Here is a 22,500-nt window from a genome sequence, read left to right as displayed (position 1 = left end):
GCAATAAAAATTAAAATCAGTTTAGCAGCTCCAATGGAAAGAATGCTTATAAAACATGGAAGCATCATCATCATTTTAAGCTTACTACCAGCACCAATGAAGCGTTGGCAGTGACATCATATCGCCACCCAGATGGCACTTTCATTTTACTGGCCACATTGCTCCTGGTGGATTTGTGGAGGAAACCTGCACAGTTTTACCCTAGTCGTGTGACTGCAATTTAGAACCTGTTTCCATTCACTCAGACTACCACAAGAGAACATATGAAAAGTCTAAAACCACAATAACAGAAAGGTTGCTTTTCTTTATCACTCCTCTAATTGTATTGGTATCGTTCATTCAGAAAAGGATTGGGTAACAAAAATCAACTGTCCTGAACTTCGCTGATTGTATTATCAAATGGCATCATATCATTTCAGTTTCCTTTGCATCTTTAAATAAATATGAAATAAATACATTCCTCTCCCTATGATTTTGGCTGATAAATGATGCATGTATGAGAATATACAATGAGAACCACCTAGGAATGCTGAATGTTTTCAAGTCATTTTTTACTTGTGGAAAAGGGATAAGAACTTTTTTGTGTTATCAGAATCTTTGTGTGTGTGTGTGTGTGTGTGTGTGTGTGTGTGCGTGTGGTGTGTGTGCGTGTGTGCATGCATGTGTGGCTGCATTTGTTTTCACCTACCTGCAGGGTATTTAATTTTGTGTCCAAAGCATCATTCAGAGCAATCCTACTGTCTTTTTTTTTTAAACCCTTACCGTCTGTCTTAGAATCAATACTAAGTATCCATTCCAAGGCAGAAGTGCAATAAGGGCTAGACAAATGGGATTAAATGACTTCCCAGAGTCACATAGCTAGGAAGTGTCTGAGCCACATTTGAACCCAGGGCCTCCCATCTCCAGGCTAGCACTCTCTCTACCTGGCTGCACCAATCATCTTTTGAATCAATTTACTCATCTTTCAAAAAGATAAGAACAAAACAACTTGCTATTGAGGAAATGGAAGGTCCTTACTTCTATTTATGCATTTCTAGTTTTGTTGGTGGAAATGCTGCTCACTTACAAAGCTCTGGAGGATGAGGATGCAGCACTGAATTCCTGCTCTGCTACTTACTACTAGTATCTTGTGGCCTTAAGGAAATGATTTCACCTTTTAGGTCTCAGCTGTTCCTCTAATAGTAAAATGAAAAGTTAGAAAAGATGACTTCAAATGCTCCTTTCAGCTCTAGATATCATAATAATGATGACACATGGAGTCAGAAGACATGAGTTCAAATCCTTCAAATCCTGTTACCTCTGTGACACTATTCCCTTAGGTCTTGTTTATTCAGAGTCAAAATGAGAGGACTTAACCTAGATTTCTAAATTTCCTTTTAGCTTTAAAATGTATGATTCTATAGCTTTCTCCCGACTGTAAGGCATTTCATTTCATGCTTTTTAGACTAAATTTGCCATTAAATAAAGAGTGCCCTCACACTCCTCATAAGACCTATAGCATCTTAAATCGGTAAAATCCATTCTTAAAGTTTAAAATAATGTGCATCAAGAAAGTTCAAGAGAAGAATAGATATTCTAACTAAGAGAATGAAAAAAAAAAGACCCATTGTTCCTCCAAAATTAAATATATTTTTTGTTGACTGAATATCAAGCCTTTGAGGGTTGCTATAAAAAAAAACACTAAACCAATAACTAGAAAACAAAAGTCAAACACTGAGCATGGTATGCCATAAAAAAGTGCAGGATATTGGGGCAGCTGGGTAGCTCAGTGGATTGAGAGTCAGGCCTAGAGACAAGAGGTCCTAGGTTCAAATCTGGGCTCATACACTTCCCAGCTGTGTCACCCTGGGCAAGTCACTTGACCCCCATTGCCCACCCTTACCACTCTTCCACCTATGAGCCAATACACAGAATTTAAGGGTTAAAAACATTTTTTTAAAGTGCAGGCTAGGGAGTCAGAGAAGCTAGGTTCAAATCTCAGATCTATTACTAGCTCTATGAACCTGGCCAAATCACAATTTCTAAGCATCCCCCATTTTCTCATTGGTCTAAAGTTGGATTAACCTCTAAAACCCTTTTAAGCTCTAAATCTATGATCCTATGACCCCAAAACTTTTTTTAACTACTACATTCAAGAATATAGGTGTGTGGTATGGGTGGGGGGGTGCAGGGGAGTGAAGGGGAAAGTAGGAACATGAATCATGTAACCATGTTAAAAACGAATATTAATAAATGTTTAAAAAAAAAGAATATAGGTGTGTGTGCACACACACGAGAGAAGTAGGCTTCACAGTCAGACAGGTAAAAATGGTTCTTTCCCCTGGAGTGAACTTTTTGTGATTCTTGCACATACAATGAGTACACAGTCATTTACTAATCTGACACCATTAAGAAAGCATTAAGAATAATCTAAACTAACCCAGTACTTTGAAAACAAGCTGTCTTTATTTTTATTTAAAGGTTTGAGGAAAATCTTGTTTCAAATTCTCAACTTAACAGAATTCAAAGTGTACACGCTTGTCATTCTGAACCATTTGATTAAATTAAACCACAGGAAACTCTCCCAAGTCCTAATGAAGCAGCAATTACATGTGAAAAGGGAGTCAAGCCAAAGAATGACTTCTTCCAATATCTTTTTTTTTTTTAAATATGAGGGTATAAGTGGCTTGGTTTTCCATCTTACCAATATACTGTCTATGTTATTCTCTGATGGGAGAAGATGAGGACTGATGAAAGGATCAAACACAGGACAAACACCCCTCCCCGTCACATCCACCCTGACAGAGGGAAAAGCTCTACACTGCTTTCCTATCTTTTAAAGATTTAAAAAAAACACAGAAACTCATCACTGGAGATGAGTTTTGAAATTTTCAGATAATTTTAAGTTTTAAAGGAAAATATCAATTTAAAAGTTTTATCAATTATCACTTTGATCCATGTTTATTTATAACATAGAGATATATGTACATATCTTTCTATATTCATACACATATGAACATACATGTGACAGAGAGAAAAGATATAATTTCAATCAGAAATTTAAAAAAACTTTTAATGTTATTTTTTCCTGTGAGGAAATAAGACAAAACAATATTTTTGGAGGGATATTGAGGGGGAGATTCTCCCCACTTCAGAGTTGTTACCTTCTTTCTGAAGAATTACTAATGATTTTAGAATGCATGATTATTTCTTGAATTGAGGAAGTTATAGGAATCTGACTACAGCTTGGTCATAGTTGGCAATCTTGCATTATTTCCAAGCATTCAGCATCACACTGATCACATGTGATGGTCCATTTTAGCATAATAAGGCAGAGAGGTCTTGGGATAGAGAAGACACAGAAATAATGTCGAAAGCAATCCTTCACATTTGGATTTTGCCATATCAAGTGCAAATAGTGAACTTAAACATGAAAATGCAATTTGCTCCTTCTAAAGTCTACATTCTTATCTCTCTCAAAAAACACACATTCATTTCCAACGCCTCAAGGTAAAGAGGAGGGCATCTATCACAAGTACGGAGAACAGCAGAAGGATTTAAAAGCAATCTTTTCATAATGTTTCTTTGGCAGAGGAGTGGAGTTATGAGTTACTCAAAATTCATAAAGATTATTAAGTTTACCTCCACACGGAGGATGTGCCACTACTGTATCTCCCAAACCATTCTGTCAGTATTCCGGCTCAGAACTATTGAGAATCTGTCTCTGGTTCAGGACATCCATCCATTTTGCAGCATTAGTGCTCGGCTGCATAAAATAAAGGCTGTGTCCCATTAGAGAAACAAATTGCTTTCAGTGGAACAAGCCTGCCATATCCTCACTGAATTCGCGGTGCTCGTTCTTCCTATCCTTATTCTTTCCTGTAAGTGATTTTAACCATCGAGCAAGTTCCTGTTTCTTCAAGTTCACTCCAGATTATCAACTCGGATCGTGGTGCGTCTGTGTCTGTTGGGCTATTTGAATGATTACCTGATCCCCCGAAGCCCTCTGTCATTACTGAGCTTGTACCACCACCAGTGACCCCTCATGGCAGGAAAACCTGAGGAACAGCAAGCGTTCCGGCGCGATGAATCCCAAGCTCACAGCCCATCTAAACTGGGCCTATAGGTTTCGTGTTTCTGCCTCTGACTCTTCTCTTAGGTCCGAGGAAAGTTATGAAACAGATTTTTCTCGTCCTCTCAGGAGCAAGGCCGGGTTCACAGTTTGACCTCAGAAGCACAGCGGCACTCCAAAGCCACAGAGCCTGATAGAACAGAGTATTAGTGTTCTCTGGCCGGCGTAACGCAGGCTATAACACACACCATACAGAAATATTACTTATGGGAGATGACAAGAGATGGATCAGAGGGAGAAAAGGGGGAGGATTTAATCACATAAAAACAACACTGACACACACAGACACAGTCACACGCCCCTTCTGTTTCAGCCATCATTTGGATTACCAGGGATAAAGACACAATATTCTTTTGGAAGTCAACTTAATTGACTCCAGAACTAACCAATGGGCTCTATCCATCCCATTAGGCTACCCAATTAGAACCTACCCAGAAATGCCGGGAAACAAGGCTACTCTCCTTAAACGTTCCAAAACGGGGTGACTTTTACAATTAAACAAATATTTATCTCTTAATTGTTGTTTGTGGTGAATTGTCCCATTGCACTCATTTGATTACACATCACAGAAAGGGAACAGGAATAGTGACAGAGGAAAATGGGCTCTGAAGCCTTATTGAAACCATTTCTAGCCCAAGGGCTGTGGAGGTACTTCCATGTAAAGCCCAAGGGCATGGACATTACTGCAAGTTGTACATATGAAACCTATTGCTCAATGACAGGAGAAAAGACCCTGAAAAGGCTATTATCTTGATCTGGAATTCCAGGACTAACCCTCCCTCTCATCCTCTCCCTGATAATGCATAGTTATCTTTTATTTTTTTCTCACTTCATCATGCATTCCATTAAAAGGAGCACATTTTGAGGCAAGAATGATAAGCTATTTAGACAGAAGGTAGTGATTCAAAAATTGCAAAACTTCAGCTTTCAAAAATAGCCTAAGTGACCTCTTACAATACTCTGACCACTCCACCGCAAGCGGGAGGCAACCCCTGTGAAGAGTGAATTCTGGCAAAGTTCTCTCTTCACAGATGATGCACAGCTTAAGCTATAATGAGTTTTTGGGTTACAAATGCTGAACGCATTAATATTCCTTGATGATAATTATCACAGTATAAGCACCTTTCCCAATGTGAGTAGCATAAAGCAACTGAAGCAGCATTTTTACTACATTTGAAACAAGCTGGAAAATGGGATTTTCTACTCTTGTAACCTGAGGTCAACATACATCAAGCTATGCATATTAAGTATACCTCTGCCTATATCATACCCCTCTATACTGCTCTCGCTCCCTCCCTCCCTCTCTCTTTCACTGAAGAGACACACACATCATGCCACGTGTCTTTCTTAGGCATTCTTTCATATTAAATTCTCCACGTGTGTATGGATATATGGGACAGAGACACACAAACTCAAAGCAATATGTATTTTCCCCCAATCATAATAAATCCTACTTTCTCTTCTTACCAGAATACAAATAGTAAATAAGATCGGTAAGCCCTGTTTTGCAGATGAGATGTGTCTCTGTGTAGTTTGAAGGGAAGCTGTGGTCACTGGCTGCATATAAAACAGAATGAAAATTAGACGCTAACAAATAGTCTCTTATGGGGGGGGGGGTATATGCTACATATAAATCTGAACCAAACCATTGGCTTTTATCTTCATACTTTCAAAACTACAAGTGATATTAAATGTTGAGAGGTTTAAATGTCAATCCCAAACCAAAGATATGATGGTAAGAATAATGTTAAAATTCCTTTTCCTGGTAATACATTTACCTATGGTTCCCAGACATCAATATTTGATTTTGCGTAGGAAAAAAATGTTTAAGCTGATACTTATTATTATGAGAAAAAAGTATTAAAGACTGTTAGAAAAAACATAGACTACAAATAAATTAATGTAAAAGACATTTATTAAGTGCCTGCTATGTGCAACTATAGATACTATTTTCAAATACAGATACTATTCTCAAATAAGGACGTGGTAGTCCTTAGTCTTCACTGAATATTGGTGATATCTGTCGTATTGTACATGTAATATATGTGAAAGAAATGGAAAGGGCTCCATCAGAATTTTATTTAAGATACCAAACCCAGAATGGGTTATAAACAGATTTCCCACTCACTCCCAACACGACCCACCCCATGCTCTCACCCTCCAAAGGGGGAAAGCAATTGTATTTTAAAGTCATTTGGATGCGGAGAGCTTAAAAAGTCAAAATATGTCTTATTTTTTCCCCCTTTACATACCATGATGCCATTTTAGTAAGCTGTGCAAATAATCCCCCTGATCCTTTGACAAAGCAGTGACAACACAAAAACCAGTCTGAACCTAAAAACAGGAATTGATTTAGGTGTTTTGTGGGTGTAAAATCTGCTGAACTCATTTGTGCCATGTTACCCACACTTCATTTAGAAAATATGCCACGCTACAACTGTTCTAAGTAATACAACATCATTTTTACTTATGTGTTGCAAAAAAAATGTCTTAAAATCCCATTTGAATCTATGGCAGGGTTTTGAGGGAGCCTTTGCTAAATATTTAACAGCACTATCGGCTTATTAAATACTATAATGTGAAAGCCATGAAAGGATGATATACAGTGCTTGCCATTTTTTTTTTCACTTAATGCTGGTGCTCGTTTTGAACACTCTGCAAGCCCATTCATCAGCAGAACTGATGCATTTTAAAAAGTACTCATTTGCTAGCAGATAAATGTGGTTAGAGAACCTTTTTAGTAGAGAAATGGCTGAAAACCTATGTGGTTTTATGGTACAAAATTTGCTTTACTGTGGTTAGGGGGAAGAAATCCTCCAAACATTCAAAAGGCCATTTTGAAAAAATGGGGGGGGGGAACTAGCTCTGAAATAAAAGACAATATTACAAGGCAAGCCAGGTGTATGCATAGTTCACCGAAATTTAAATCAACTGAAACATGTCAACTGAAATACTACCATTTGATAAGGCCCACACCACAACCAAATATAGACCACCAAGTACAGAATTCCTAATAAAACTATTCCCTGCATATGTTTAGACTGTTGCTTCTGAACTTGACACTATTGATGGTTGGCTTAATTGACATCCATTGACAGACTTGTGTGTATATGCATATGCCATACACGTATGCACATATGTGTATTTTTTTCTGTACACATCACAGCAAAATTTCTCTATTAAACTGATTACCTCTCTAAAACAGGGAATCTTAATAATTCAACTCAGCAAAATTTCTCTATTAAACTGATTACCTCTCTAAAACAGGGAATCTTAATAATTCAACTCAAGGATGGGCAATAGAAACTCAATGAAAAGACGTTTCAGCCCACAAAGAGACATAATGATACAGCCTAATTTAAAGAAAGATTTCTTTCCACTGGATAGCCTGTAGAGCAAGCATTTATTCTGTAAACACTGCAACAATGATTATCTGTCCCCCCACCCAGTTCTCAGTGGAGACTCTTGCTTCTGAAAATGTCTTGTGGTGACTTACTAAATTCAGGCTATTTCAATTAGTATTACTGCACATTAAAAATTAATTGCATTACAGAGTGGATTAAGGTTTAAATTTCAATTCTACAGTGCGTGCACTAGAAATGACAGCTAAAAATCAATGCTCTTTGGCCCACAATCGGAAGTGTGTACGGCCGAATAGTGTGGGACTGGCGTCACTGGCCAAGCAGTTTTAAAAGACTTGATAGTTCAATTGAAGGTGTGTCAGTTCTAATTCTAGATTTCACTATGAATGCTGCACAGTAGCTTGGTATTAAAAGAAAACCAGCTGCATAACAATCTGAAAAAACAAATGGACACAGGCCCGAAACTGATGACAAAAAAAAAAAAAAAAAGAGAGAGAGATTAACATTCAAGAAAAACTCACATATAAACATCCCTAGGCTCAAAGAAAATCTTCTGAATGACATTATTAAATTGGGGCAGAGGATTCTGATGTTTTATATCTATATCTATATCTATATCTATAGCTATATCTATATATGGCTTCCCAATTAAGTTTTTGGGTTAAAACGGTGGTTAGAGAGAAGGGAAAATGGCTATTTTTGCAGGTAAACATGGAAAACCACTAACCTATGCAATAACCACAATGCCTTTATCTGTGTCTGAAAGGTAACATTAATGTCCACATGGAAGAAATCTAAGGAAAAGCTAAAGCCAAAAGTATGTTTCTAACGCAATAATCCCATCTCTATTCCCTTTCATGAATTATTGACTCTTGGGGAGGGACAGGGTGAGAAGAAAGAAGAGGGGGTCAACGTGTGATCATTTCTGCTCTCAATTCAGAGTGTCTCCCATCCAGAAACATTTGGGCAGAGAGGCCTGTCCCATTTTGCTCACAGTGAATTCATTCTTTTAAGAAGCTGACGATGAGGGACACTGCTTCCAGTCAACAAACCAAAGTGGCATCAATAAAAAGCCGCCCAGGATACCTGGGTTTGGAATTGAACTGTGATTGGTGTGTACCTAAGAGAAAAATGAGGTCCACAATGTTCCTAAAGATCCCCTCTGTGCTGCACTGGTGGCCAACAGCAAGTTCGGCAGCAAGAGAGTAAAGAAGATGGGAAGTAATAATAACAATAAAAAGAATAATCTGGTGCAAATGGACCCCAAGGTGTAGTAGTCATCCCTGTGCAACAATCACCCTTCACTGCAATTTACTGATGTGGCTTCATTACAATACAGCATAGAAAGGGGCTAATGTACAAGGCATACTATTTAAAGCTACATGACTTGCAGCAAGCAGCACACACCTACCCAGAGCAGGCACTGCCTTAAGAGCCCAGTTAAAGAGGCCACCTTCATTTCGGATTCTTCAAAATTCAAATAACCTGTAAGAAATTGAAATAAAGGTGTGGTATGTATGTATGGTGTCGGGGGGGTGGGGAGAGAGGAAAAGAAGGTGGGAAAAGGGGGATTTTCTTGTAAAATAGAGTAGGAAAGGCAAAGAAAGCTCAGTAATACCGCTGTTGGTTTTCAAATAGAGATTAAAAAAAATTAAGTAACTACTCACAGTATTGAGAAGGAGGGAGCAATTCCCTTTATCCCACTCTTATTTCCCCAAGAATGAAGGGAAACAAGGTTTATGTTCAACTATTTTACCCATACTAACCAATCCAAACATCAATTAATAAGAGAAAGGATTCATTTAGCCATTCTCATCTGTCAGAATTGAAAGTCCTACTTTTCATCCAGGGCACAGAAGACATCGGCATCGATGTATTAAGGGGAAGAGGAGATTCTTTTCTCACCAAGGATCATTGAGTATGTCATTGGTTAATTCCTGCTCTATGCTCCTCATTAGCATTACTCTCAAGTTCCTGGTTATCATATCCGAAATATTAAGACATAATAACTACGAAGGTGCAGATAATTGGATATTAACCAGAACATACTTGACTGGGCAGGAGGTAGGGCCTTGCTTAAACTAATCCTGAAATGTATTAATCACCAATTAATGAAAGAGTTTCGAATTCATTTTCCATTATAGAACACCTCCGAGTGTCTAAGCTTTTTCTAACAAAATGACTTGGAATAACAGGATAGGAATAAGAAACACACCCACGTGATGCTGGCTCCAATTAATGCACTTTGGCCTGTTGTCAGGTTTACAGAAATAAGAAATCCAGTTAAGACATTGGCTGCCCTTTGGAAAGTCTGGGGGTGGGGAATGTGATAAAAGGAAGACACCTTTTAGAGTTCCGGGGCTATTATTTAAATTCTCAATCTGTCTGGGAAAATGTGCCATGGTTAAATATTGCATCGCAGAACTGCCCCAACATCACCCAAGTTTTCTAGGACACAGGCTGGGCTCTACTTATGCAAGTGGACACTGTCTCAAAATGTAATTGCAATCAATAAGTCACTTGAAATATTGCACTATACTACTACTACTACTACTACTACTACTACTACTACTACTACTAATAATAATAATAATAATAATAATAATGATGGTATTCAAATAATTCACATTTCTATGGTGCTTTAAAGTCTACAAAGAGCTGTACATACAGGGTTTGGAATGTGGGTTTCAAGAAATGTTTCTAGTTGAAGTTTAGGAAGGCCCAGGGAGCTGATGCCTAATACACAGAACATACAGTAGCCACTCAATAAACATTTGTTGAAGTGAGGAATGACTGGTTTGGTGAACTTGAACATTTGAAAAACCACAAGGAAGGGTGTCCAACCCAAGGTTACTATCATCTTTTACAAGTGTTTGTGATATGTCTGGTTCTGTTCCACTGATCTACTTTTCTATTTCTTAGCCAGTACCAGATCCAAAGAACTGATAAATAGATATAGGCAAGCCATAGTTTTATATATACACATATATCTTTTGTCAAATGATGCCTTCTCTAAGGGCGGGAGGGATGGAGGGATTTAGTTCGGTACTTTAATGCAATAAATAAATAAATAAATAAATGTAAATGTTAAGGGAAAAAAAAAAAGAAAAGCATTGCTAGGATAATGATAATACCAGAGATGGGGCTGAGATGCCATTATTCTTCTGGTTTTTTTTTCCTCTAGCCTTGTTTCATTTAATTTGATGGAAATAACAAGTAAATTCCTATTATCCATCTGTGGGTTTTTTATTCTGTTGTTTGTTGACTTTAATTTTAGTAATTCTTAAATAAGCATTCACAGCAGATGAACTAAGATATGCAAGCAAGTAGTCCTTTTTATCAACAATTTTGCCATAGAAATACACAAACATTTCAATGGCTCTTCATTAGCAAACAAATCAACAAGTGATATTTTAATGCATGACTTTATTCCATCTCTGTGGGGACTGTAGTTGAGAGTGTGATGTACAGTACAGAGAAAGGAATCATCAGCCACAATGTCCCAGGGCTCTCTCCAATGAGGACTTCTCAGCCCCTGCTTAAAGAGTGCATTTAATTGACTGATAGACAGTAGCTTCTTTGTTCAAAGAAGACAGCGAAGTAATGGCAGCTTGAAAATCGTACCATCTACAGGGTCTCCTGAGACTAGTAACAGGGGGATATGTGTCAGGAATAAATAAATAATCTAATTATTAAGCCACTTCCTGTCAAGTTAACTCCAATTTGTTGGCTTTTGAAGGCAACAAAACGAGGCATTTTTCCTCATTATGCTTCTCTTTTTATACCACTGGTAATCACAGGCGGATTAAAGGGTGCCTGATTGGTTTTTTTGTCAAGGAACTGAGAAGCAGCCAACAGTACAGAAAAACAGAGTTGGGGTTAGAAGAAATTTCATGCTTGTCTCCTTTCCAGCTCCCTAACAGCCCACACTGCTGCCCCATACAGTGCCGCCAGCTGTACAGCAAATGTGTACCCCTCCAACTGAGGCCTACCGGGCCACAGGCGCCATCCTGAGAGCTGTGAGATACCTTGCAATCTTGGCAGGTAGCTACTGCTGTCATAGGCATAATTCTAAAGGTGACCTACGAAACCCCGTCAGCTCACCAAATGCAACAATATGAGCAGCTGAAGTTCGACACCCACTCTCCTTATTGCCTTCTTTTGTTTTGTTCACCGATGCTGAAGGCACCGAAACCGGGAAAGAACCTCGGGGAAAAAAGGTCACCGGAGGGATTTCCTCGTGTGTGAAGGAAGTGAATCTGGGGAAACAGAGTCTAGAAAGAGAGAGGCACGTTGGCTTGGGCTCTAAAGCGTCTCGGGGTTCCCTCTTCCCAGCCCCACAAACAGGCACTGGAGAGTCAGACAGCGAGCATAGCAAACGTGGGTGGGGGCGGCCGACACGCGTGAAGTCCAAGGTAAGCTTGCGCATCGCCCACTCGGTCCTCATTGTGTCCCACAGGATGCTCGTGGAAGACACGTTTCTTCCCAGGCTTGCTTCGAGGAGAGGCAGTTGGTGCTCCACAGAACTGAAGAGAGACCCCATTCATCTGAGATCATCACACAAGCCCTGGCCTGAAGATCAATGAGTAAGAAACTGAATCTTTGAACACGGGCTTGATCAGCGTCCACCACCTTAAGGGACGTTAAAATAAAAGGAATGCCAAAGAGGGTTTTTAATAGTCTCTAGGCTAACCCTTTGCCTTATTTAATCTTTTTTTTTTTTTTCAAATTTTTAAGGAGGTTCTAGGAAGGGGTGAAAAATACAAAACACACACACACACACACACACACACACACACACACACACACACACAAAAACACAAGCACAACAGAAAAAAATCAGAACTGGAAAGGGCAGATTCTAAACCCCAAAACACACAAAAATAAATTTTTTTTAAAAATTAAAATTAAAAAAAAAAGACTAGTAGATAAGCCACCTGATTTCTCTTTGCTCCATAGGACTTGCCTGAAATACATTAGGCCACAGTTTCTTAAAGAGCTGAAGAAGACGGAACTCATGCATCTGGTGCGACCTCTCCAAAGGTCAGTCTGATTCATGATAAGAGACAGAGGACAAAACAGTCCGTTCCTTTGGAGCATGTGCTTTCGGGAGGGCTGGGAATTGGGGAGAGTCTTCCAAGGAACCAGAATGGGACTTTTAAGTCTGGTGAACAGCGCTGCTAGGGCATGTTTACAGCTGCAGATGCCCTTTCTGAATACATCTTGAATTTTTGTTAAATTGCGCAGATAATTAAACCCTCTTCATATTTACAGTCTGCTTCATTGGTACCATGAATTCTGTTTTCAGTTACTGTCTGCATATTCCCTCTCTGAACAATTTCATACTAAGCAATAACACTTCATTTTACATAAGTTTTATCTGATGTCCCCATACAGAGCTGCCAGCTGTACAGCAAATGTGCGGCTCTCAAACTGAGGCCTACTAGGCCACAGACTCCATCCTGAGATCTGTAAGGCACCTTGCTGTCATTGGCAAGCTTTCCCTACTATCACTGCTACCATCTCTCCACACTACACACAACTTAAAATCATCTGATTATTAGAATTTGTGGTCCACACTCCATTTTATCCTTTATTTAATCTATCCCCAGATCACACATTTGTTTAAATGTTTTGGCTGGTTTACAAATCATGCAGCCATCTGCACAGTAGGTGTGACACCATCTTTTTTTTAGACAAAAGTTACGTTATAAACAAAGATAAAGTCATTTGAAATGCTTTGGTGTTTGTTATTCTGCCGGGTTCACTTGGACCAACTCTAAGAAATAAATAGAATTATCTGTGTAAATCGATGAACATCTATGAAAAACAACACCCAGCAGAACACAGAGCTTGCTCCATTACCTACGTTAATATCATGACAGCTGAGGAGAGATGACCTGGCCCACTTCTCATCTCTCCTGTACAGATGGCTATTAAAGAGAAAGTATCCCTTTTGTATGGTCCATGTAGAAACCCTTTATGGGCTTTTCAAATAAGCCAGCATTGCCCACATGAGGGTAGCTTTCTGTTAGCATTAAACAGTGCAGATTTCATCTTTTAAAAAATCTAACTCTTGATGAAATAACCCAGGATTTCATCATATTTAAAATCCAACACCGATGATACCTCAGTATTCTAAATAGTCTTACTAAACTTGATTTTTAAGATTTGACAAGACCTCTTTCATGGAGGCTAAACATGAGTAAATACAAGACTCCACTAATAATAACTTTCCAGAGTCTCTGAGAATAGAATGCTTTTACCTGACTTTTCCCCTTTCCCCTTTACAGAGTTAATTTCTATTCCTTTTTCCCCCCTTCAAAATGTTGTATGATAATAAAAACAAAAGGAAATTGCTAACTTATCATCTTCCTAGGTCCAGATCCAAATCTTCGGGTCCCCCCCTAAGATATAAAGTTCCAAAACCACTACAGATTTCAGAATATTGCTTTTAGCTTATCCTAAAAGAAAGAAGTCTTAAACTGAAAAGCTAAAGGTGGTAACTAAGGTCACAAAAGGTGTAATGAAGATGAGTTAGATGGATATTCCATCCACAGAACATGAGAGGAACAGAATACCGTATGGGATCTAAGTCATCAAATTTCAGAATATATCAAAATCACATGGGGGTGAGCACAGGCTAAATTTTTGCCTCCGCACCTAACTAATGTAGGCATCTCTTTTGTGTTAATATCAGTGAAGGCATTTACAGGTAACAATGTAAATTTTATGTTCCTCTCCATTGGATAAAGAGAAGAGTTTATATAGTTTTAGTCTGAACATTGCTAGCATTCATTTGATCAATAGAAGAGTTTATACAGTTTTAGTCTGAACATTGTTAGCATTTATCCAAACATGTTCCTATCAAAGGGTTTCATATCTCTCTGTATCCTTGTAATGTATGCATATAAATACATATATATATATGTAATATCTTTTCTTAGAGATTAATTGTATAGAGAGATAGATACCATCATTTCCAATATACCTTCTCAGGTTGGATACATTTATTAGATCCCAGAAGATACTATATCACCATTAATTATTCCAGGATGTACTTAAATAGTATTTCTTTTTTTCTATGCTTTTTTAAACATTTATTAATATTTATTTTTTATAAAAGTTAACATGGTTACATAATTTATGCTCTTACTTTCCCCTTCACCCCCCGAGCTCCCCACCTCCACCATGGCTGATGCGTATTTCCACTGGTTTTAACTACTATTTCTTGATTTTCCTATTCTCTTCATATAATGATTTTCCCTCTCATTATGGGCACAATTAGAATCACAAGAAAAATGCACGTATCCAGATTAAGGAGAAGATGTAAAGAAGCAGCATTTCTTTTCCTCTTTAGTGAAAAAGTTGTGTCACAAATATATTCTTGAGTTAATGGCTGGTATCCAAATCTCCTTCCATACTTTTCTTCCTCCTGTCCTACTTCTCAGAACTTCTAGCAGGTGAGGGAGAAGTGGTTATTTCCACTTTAGCATCACTTGTTCTCCATAATCCGTGTTAGCAGAGTTGAACTACCAAGATGATGACATTTTTCTTCCTTTTTATCATTTTTCTGTCAGGCTGATCAGCCCTCGATGGTAAATGTGCTGCTTGGTTGTGCACCGCCAGCAGCTCGCAATTTGCTCACTATGTTTCATGAGACAGTTGTTTGTGGCTGTTTGGAACACATTTACCTCTTTGGGGATTTATATGCTAGTTGCAATGCCAACCTCCATAGTGATCGAGATTTCTTTCTAACTAAAATAGATAATTAGAGGCTGGTAATTATTGGTCAAGAATTATCAGAGTGAAAAAATTAAGCTCCTCATAAATAGTTCTTGGCAATGTCATCTCTTTACATTATCTCATGCCTAACAGCACTTTATTCAGAGTACTTACACATTTACACTACTGCTGTTGAGCCTCATAATTTTATATGGGGCAATTCCTTTGCTGGGTTAAACACATTTGAACTCCCTGGATTTGGTGTTATGTTTTCCCCTGTACAAGATCAAATCTAAGGACCTATATATTCACATTTCTCCAAAACTCTAATCAAAATAAAATAGTAACCAAGAAGAAAGAAAAGGAAAGGTTTACTACATAAGTAGAAAATAAAAGGAAGGTGCATGATGGGATAAATGAATGAAGCATATACATCCCTGATGTTGCCTCTTCTTGCATTCCCAGGTCAAATGCCAAATCTAAGCTACATAAGCCGAATAAAGGGAAACAAGAAAACTTTTTATCTGCTCTGACTCTGAAAGACAGTTTCCCTAGAAAAAGTATGAGCATATTCTGTATATTTTTAACATGTAAAAAAAAGAAAAGAAAGTTCTAGACAGTCAGTGGTCTGGTTCCTTATTGAAACAATGTCAAAATATGTTGGCGGGTCAGTTGACATTTTTTTCCTTAACAGACATAAGCTGAATCCCTCATGTATTTTCATTGGGTTTCATTCCTGAGCCCAGAAAATGTGTCTACCCCTAGTTGCAAAATAGCCCTTAAGCAGAGTCTTTTTTATCAACCAGGTAGAACCATTGACATTTTTCCTCCACAAATGTCTTCTACTGATAGCTAGAGGTAGACTGGGACTCCAGAAATTTAGACAGAAGCATAGCGGGTATCTGACATGTGGCATCAGAATGGTATTACTTCACTATGCATTTTTTGCATGGAAATGAAAATAAATTATTTTGTTGCAAAAGACGAGAGAGCTTATATTTCATTGGGTCATCTGCGGCTTTTGTTTTCCTTTAAGTGATGGAATCCTTTCTGTTAAGTTGACAGAAATACAGAAGTAAATCTTTAAAAACACTCTTATTACCCTGAAATCACCAACAAAAAAGAATAAGAATCTCTTCAAATAGCTGCTAATCCCTTTTCCCCTGCTAAATACCTTACTGAGATTATTTTATTACACCCCCACCAAAATAAAAATCACAACACCATACAGATGTATAACCAAAAATACCTAGTCTCAATGGAGGTATTTTAGCCAACAAAATAATGCAAGTTGCTTTATTTGAAAGAGGAACAATAGCATTGGGATTTTTAAAAAAATATCTTCGCCTTTGTGGCACCTTCCTGTTTGCATTTTTTTCTTTTTCAAGACTAAAAAACATAAACAGATTAAGAACTAAGATGTATGGACAAAAGATAGAACAATTAAATAAATATTTTTTATTTGAGCTCTGTATGTACAAAGAAATTAATTCTTAAAAAAACTTCTAAAATAGCTTGGATAGTGATTATGAATTTATAGAACACATAAGGATGGATGTGACTTAGTTCTTTGATGAAGGATGAATTCCTAAAAGTCCTGATCCTAAGAGATGGTATGGTTATATTAATCCTCTACCCTATTATGCAAGAAGGGGGAAAGGTGTTAAGAAAACATTAATGGTATAAGGAATGGAAGGTAAATGTTAGGAAAAATATAAACAAAATTTAAGAGAAAGATCAGGTCAATCTAATGAATGTTACAAAATCATAAAATTCCAACTTAAGGAGACACACTCTTAAAACCTTACCAGCAACATTCACTTCAGATTGTAAATGTCTAAGAAGAGCATTAAATTTTTATGATGTAAAACATACCAGATTTGTTCATCAGAATCATTAAAGGATAAATAATATATTTTACATAGAATGCAACTAATCGAAGGCATGCTGTTCAAATTTCTATACCTTCAATGGGGCACGTTGTTCTGAGAAAGGTTTTATATTAAGTGCATATAAATGGATAATTATATCTACGTTCTAAAAACATTGGTGTGAATGATAGCTGTGCCACCCAAGAAATTCCTTTTATAAGCAAACTTCATAAAACTTTCCAAACAAAAATAAGTTTCAACAATTGGAAGAAACTATTCTTCTTTTATCATTTGGGAAGAAGGAAGCAAATAGGTTTTTGTTACTCTTGAAATAAGATGTTTCTTACCTACTCAAAAATTAAAAGAATTAGTGTTTATTTAAACAGAGGGATACTTATAGAGAAATCAGATGGGAAGAAATGGCAAGAAAAGTTTCCAAATAAATGTCTCTAAAAGTCTACAATTATCCCTTATTAACAATTCCCAGGACCCTTTATTTGCTATGTATATGAAAAATTATCAAAGTGATATAGAGACAATGGAATACAAGAAAATCTTGTTTAAAATGGGCACAAACTGAAAAGTTTCCCTTTTGATCATTATTTTTATTTCTTTTGAAGCATTCAGTAGTTTAATAGAAGCTTTTAAAATACTTCTAAGTACTAAAAATCTGAAAACATAGAACTAAATCTAAAAAGAAGCTCTTGATCAACTTGCTGATATTTCCCTTCATTTGTTTATGTTCTCGTATTGAGTTTTGTTTGTTTCATGTCATAATTGGGACTCCATTTAAATCAAACTTTTTTTCTTTGGAAAAAAACATCTTTAAACTAGCATGAAATTTTGAGGGTTATTTCCAGAAATATAGAGTTTGGTGGAAAAATACAAGATTCTACAAAATTGGATTTGTATCCCTTTGCAGTAGCATACCGTGGAATGCTTATGCTATGATAAAATATCATGAAACAAGCATAAAATAAACGACTCTCAATCTTGCTTCACAGTATAAAATTAAAAAAAGAAATACAAAATTGTATAAAATAATAGGAATTGTTATTTTACTAGCAAACAAAAGATCTGCTTGATAAAGTTTAATTGGCTTGCAGAACTCTCAATGCCATTACTGAGTGCTTATCAAATTAAAAAAAATAGTAGGTAACCTTTGGGGAATTAAGGAATAATAGGACTCTAAGAGCAATAGAAGAAGCTCAAATTCCTTTTTATCCCATCTCATAACTTATAAAAAATCCTAAAATAAGATTATTTCAGGAATCTTTAGCCAAATTATTTTATAAAGATATGGGTAAAATTTGTTGGGTAAGGAATAGAAACAAAGAATATATAATTCTTTACATGATCTTTATGTTCATGATCATTTTCAGATTGTTCAAATTGCATAATATAAACCTATTTCCACGGCTATTCAAATTATTTATGTTTCCCAGCGACAAAAACTCACCAGTTTAGATTTTGGTACAAATATGCTTGAGCAACACACAGTAGTATCATTACCATAATAACTTCTGAAATTAAAACCTGTCTAAAACTCTATGGAAAGCTAACATCCAGTTCATTAACCATTCCTGTTAGTTTGTTTTCAATAATGCAAAAATGATTAGAAGTTTAATTTGTTAATCACCTGTGTTTTGACTGGCAGTAGATATATAATCCTCTACAGAATTCTAAACTAGCCCTTGCAGAAAATAAAACGTGCTAATGCCTTATCGGGCCTAATAATATGAATAAAAAAATCAATCATGCCTGGGCAAATCATTGAAGGTTGAACAATTAATTCCTCCTTAACTCTGTTTAATTATATAGGCAATGATGAACGCAAGTAGGAGAAAAGTCTATTTTTAATAAGATTTAGAGCATCACTCACCAATCATGTGATTTGCAACATGAACCTGAATATCCCATTCATTGTAGAAAACCATCTGGCACTTGATGCACTGATAGGTCTTCTTCTGAGGAAACAAGTATAGACAAAGTTTACTTAAATACATTATCCATGTCATTTTTGGTCTCCCATTTAGCTATTTAGAGTGGTAAACTAAGGCACTGTACATTTGCTATTAAATCAAAATTTCTGCTCAGTTTCAGGCTATTTAAATCTCACCAAGGTACTTTTGAGCAAATATAATAGTTAATAAAACTATCTACAACTGCCTACTTTCTCAGTCTCAAAATTATTAGAGCCATTTCAAAGACTAACTGCATGAAATTGAGGCACAGGTGGAGAGTTTGGGAGTTAAATTAAACTTAGGACAGTAGGAGATTAAGCAGATCATTTCCCTTCTGGAGGTTTTTGACCAACATCTCCTATTTTCCCCTTTTCTTTTGGGGGAGGAAAAGAGGAGAGAAGAGGAAAGAAAGAAGAAAAGCAAGAGAAGGAAAAGGGGAGGGGGGTGGAAGAGAGGGAGAGAAGAGGCACACTGTACAAGAAAAAGCAATGCCTTTGGAGCCAAAAGACTTGCAGCTTGAAAACCAGGTCCTCCAACTACTATGAGTGGAACCTGAATTAAGTTGCTTAACTTCCCTCAATTTCTTCATCTGTAAAGTAAGAACATCTCTAAAATCCTATGAAGGATTTCTGAGCAAATGAGAAGTCTAGAATTAGAACAAAAGAATTTATCTGGCACTTCATTTAGTGAACACAATGGAAAATGATTCCTACTCTCAGATCGCATTCAGATTAACCAGGTTATTTTTTAGAACATCCTTCTGCTGGGGGAAAAAACATTTATTCTATCTCTAATTAATCTCTGGAAAACACATCTAATCTCATTTTTCTTTAAAGATAAAGAAATATAACATTTATCTAATTCTACAAGTCAACTTTTAGTAATTCATTTTATTTAATATTCAAGAGTAATACCACTATTAAGTTGGCCAAAGAATAAGAGTGGCACATGAAACATATATGCTCATTAGTCTTTGGTCAAAAAATCTAGTCATTTTGTGAAGCATTTTCACAAATAAGAGGTCAGGTAAGTTTCCGAAGTCCCTAAAATACTATGTCCTCCCTCAAAAGAGAAAAAGACCATGAACTCAGAAACCAGGGCTCCAAAGCTTCATTTTGCTTGTCTTATATCTCAGCGCAGCACTTAGAAGCATTTAGAAGTGAATAGTTTCATCAACTGTTAAAATTGCTGTGTTGTGTAGATAGGTGTGTGTGTGTGTATGTTTGTGTATAAATAAGGGAATGGGAAATGTTATATTAGAGGACCTTAAAGGGCTCTTCCAGCTCTAATATTCTATGCTTGATTGATTTATTGATTGATTACACTCACAATTGATAAGCCATACAAATGCATGACTGTGTTTTATATTGAAAAGCCCTTGGGAGATCAAAAAAGGAAAAGGACAAAGAAAAACAGCATTTCCCTTTAAGCATCATTTTCTGTTTCTCCTGTTTGCCAGATCTTGGGGACAATTATATTGGCATCATCAAATATCACACCTTCTTATGGCTTTATTGACCATTTCTGCTTTCTTCTGAGACCATTGAAGGAAATGTTAATTATGATAACACTTGCAGCATATTTGGCTATGAAGGATTTTTTGTTAAAATGTATACCTTTGAGTATGGCTAATTTTAAAATTTTAAAGTTTTATAGAATTCCATGAAATTAAATGCAGAAAGGGGGCTTCGCAGAACTTCTAATCCAAGGGTTAAAAATTATAAACACTAGTAGTATAAAATCTTCCCAATCAGTATAATTTCTAGCATTTATTCTTCTATTACCGTAGATGGTAGTCTTTATAAAGCACAGGGGAGACCAGGGGGAAAAGTGTGTTTTCAACTGAGGCAGCCAGAGACAGAATAATCTAGCACTGTCTGTACAGTAAGCAGGCGCGAATGAACTGAATGTGTTGAATCTAAATCTAACACAGATTTTTAAAACTCTGACAATCACCACATAAGATTTATAATGCTGAGCTGTTTACAAGATGCTTTTGATGTTGACATATAGAGCAACATGTGTTGTGTAAATAACAATCAGTCTTTTTTCTTTAACATTATTTCCCTTTAGAACTAGTTAGAAAATATTTCTTACTCCCAGATGACCAACATTATATATTGTTTATTAGCATACTTCTAGCATTATTCCTGATATGTGACCTTGCTGAAAAACAAAGAAACATAAACTTAATGGCTGGTCTTTTCTCTTGTTAGCACAGTAAAACATACACCATGTCGAGGACTGTCTCCAAAAATTATGACTGATGAATATGTTGATGGAATAGACTCAATTTTTTTGTAGTCTTATAATAAAGAATAAAGTCACTTGACAAGCCAAAAAAATCCCAGCACTTACAAGGAGCTTCAAAATAATCTGATGCATTTTCATATCCATACAGGCAAGTTATGTGTGTGTGTATGAAGGATTTTTTTTATCAGAAATGAGAGATCAAACAATTTTTTTAGGTTTAAAACAATTTCTAAAATAACTATAACCTGTTTTTATTAACTAGGCATTATTCTAATCTCTTCATATATATATACTTGTGACTCAATAAAGATGGGATATAATAAAAACAGTATAATAATTATTGAACATTGTATTAGAAACCTAGGGTCTTTTCACAGTTTTCATATTTCCAAAACAAATTGCATTTTTTAAGGTTAAATAAGGAAGTGACTTGGAAATTATTTTAGGGTACTTTGTCATAATATACAATTTTATGCATCATTTAAAATATTCAAAATCAAAATCTTTTTAAAGGTTCTTTTTTGAAGAATCCCTGGTAGGGCATACAGCATTTTTGATTTAGAGGCAACTTTAGATTTCAAATCACTTCCTACTCAATGCAGCAATTCCCATATGATAGTTCTATACCAGATCCATTTTTGAACAGTTCTAATTTTTAGAAGTTCTTTATGCTGAGTCAAAATCTTGCTTCCCCAACTTCAACCGATTGATTCTGGTAATGTGTTCTTCTGTTCTCTAGACTTACAGAGAACAAGTCCAATCCTCTCCTCCTCCTTTTAATGACAACCCTTTAGGTACCTTAAGACAGCTATCATGGTCCCCTCAGGTTTTCTCTTCCCAAAATTAAATATCATTGGATTCTTAAACTATTCCGCATACCATGTGGTTCCTCAGCCCTGTATAATTCTGGCTGTCCTCTTTTGGGTAAGCTCATTAACATCTCTTAAAATACGGTGCCATAGCTGAACACAAGATTGAAAACGAGGTCCAACCAGTGTTAAGAATGATTGGGGGAAGTGTTTATGACTTCACTTGGGAATGAGAGAAATGAGAAATGACAGATTGGAGGAAGAGAGAGACATAGAGACAGACAGACAGATGGACAGATACAGGCAGACAGAGACACAGAGACAGAGAGAAAGAGCAGGAGAGAGAGAGAGAGAGAGAGAGAGAGAGAGAGAGAGAGAGAGAGAGAGAGAGAGAGAGAGAGAGAG

At 36.6% G+C, this 22,500-nt stretch overlaps 1 protein-coding gene across 1 annotated transcript in view; it reads right to left on the bottom strand.

The window, feature by feature from the left end:
• Positions 1-22,500, bottom strand: part of ZNF521 (zinc finger protein 521) — a 199,126-nt gene that overhangs the window by 135,658 nt on the left and 40,968 nt on the right. Inside the window, exon 2 of the mRNA XM_044682955.1 lies at positions 18,952-19,036. Within this exon, the coding sequence (XP_044538890.1) occupies positions 18,952-19,036 (85 nt within the window). The remainder of the gene's footprint in view (positions 1-18,951; positions 19,037-22,500) is intronic.

Source organism: Gracilinanus agilis, chromosome 1 (assembly GCF_016433145.1).
Source record: "Gracilinanus agilis isolate LMUSP501 chromosome 1, AgileGrace, whole genome shotgun sequence".
In the NCBI taxonomy this organism is placed as follows: Eukaryota; Metazoa; Chordata; class Mammalia; order Didelphimorphia; family Didelphidae; genus Gracilinanus; species Gracilinanus agilis.
The sequence above is the reverse complement of the archived record's forward strand: the minus strand, read 5'-3'. Positions and strand labels throughout refer to the sequence as shown.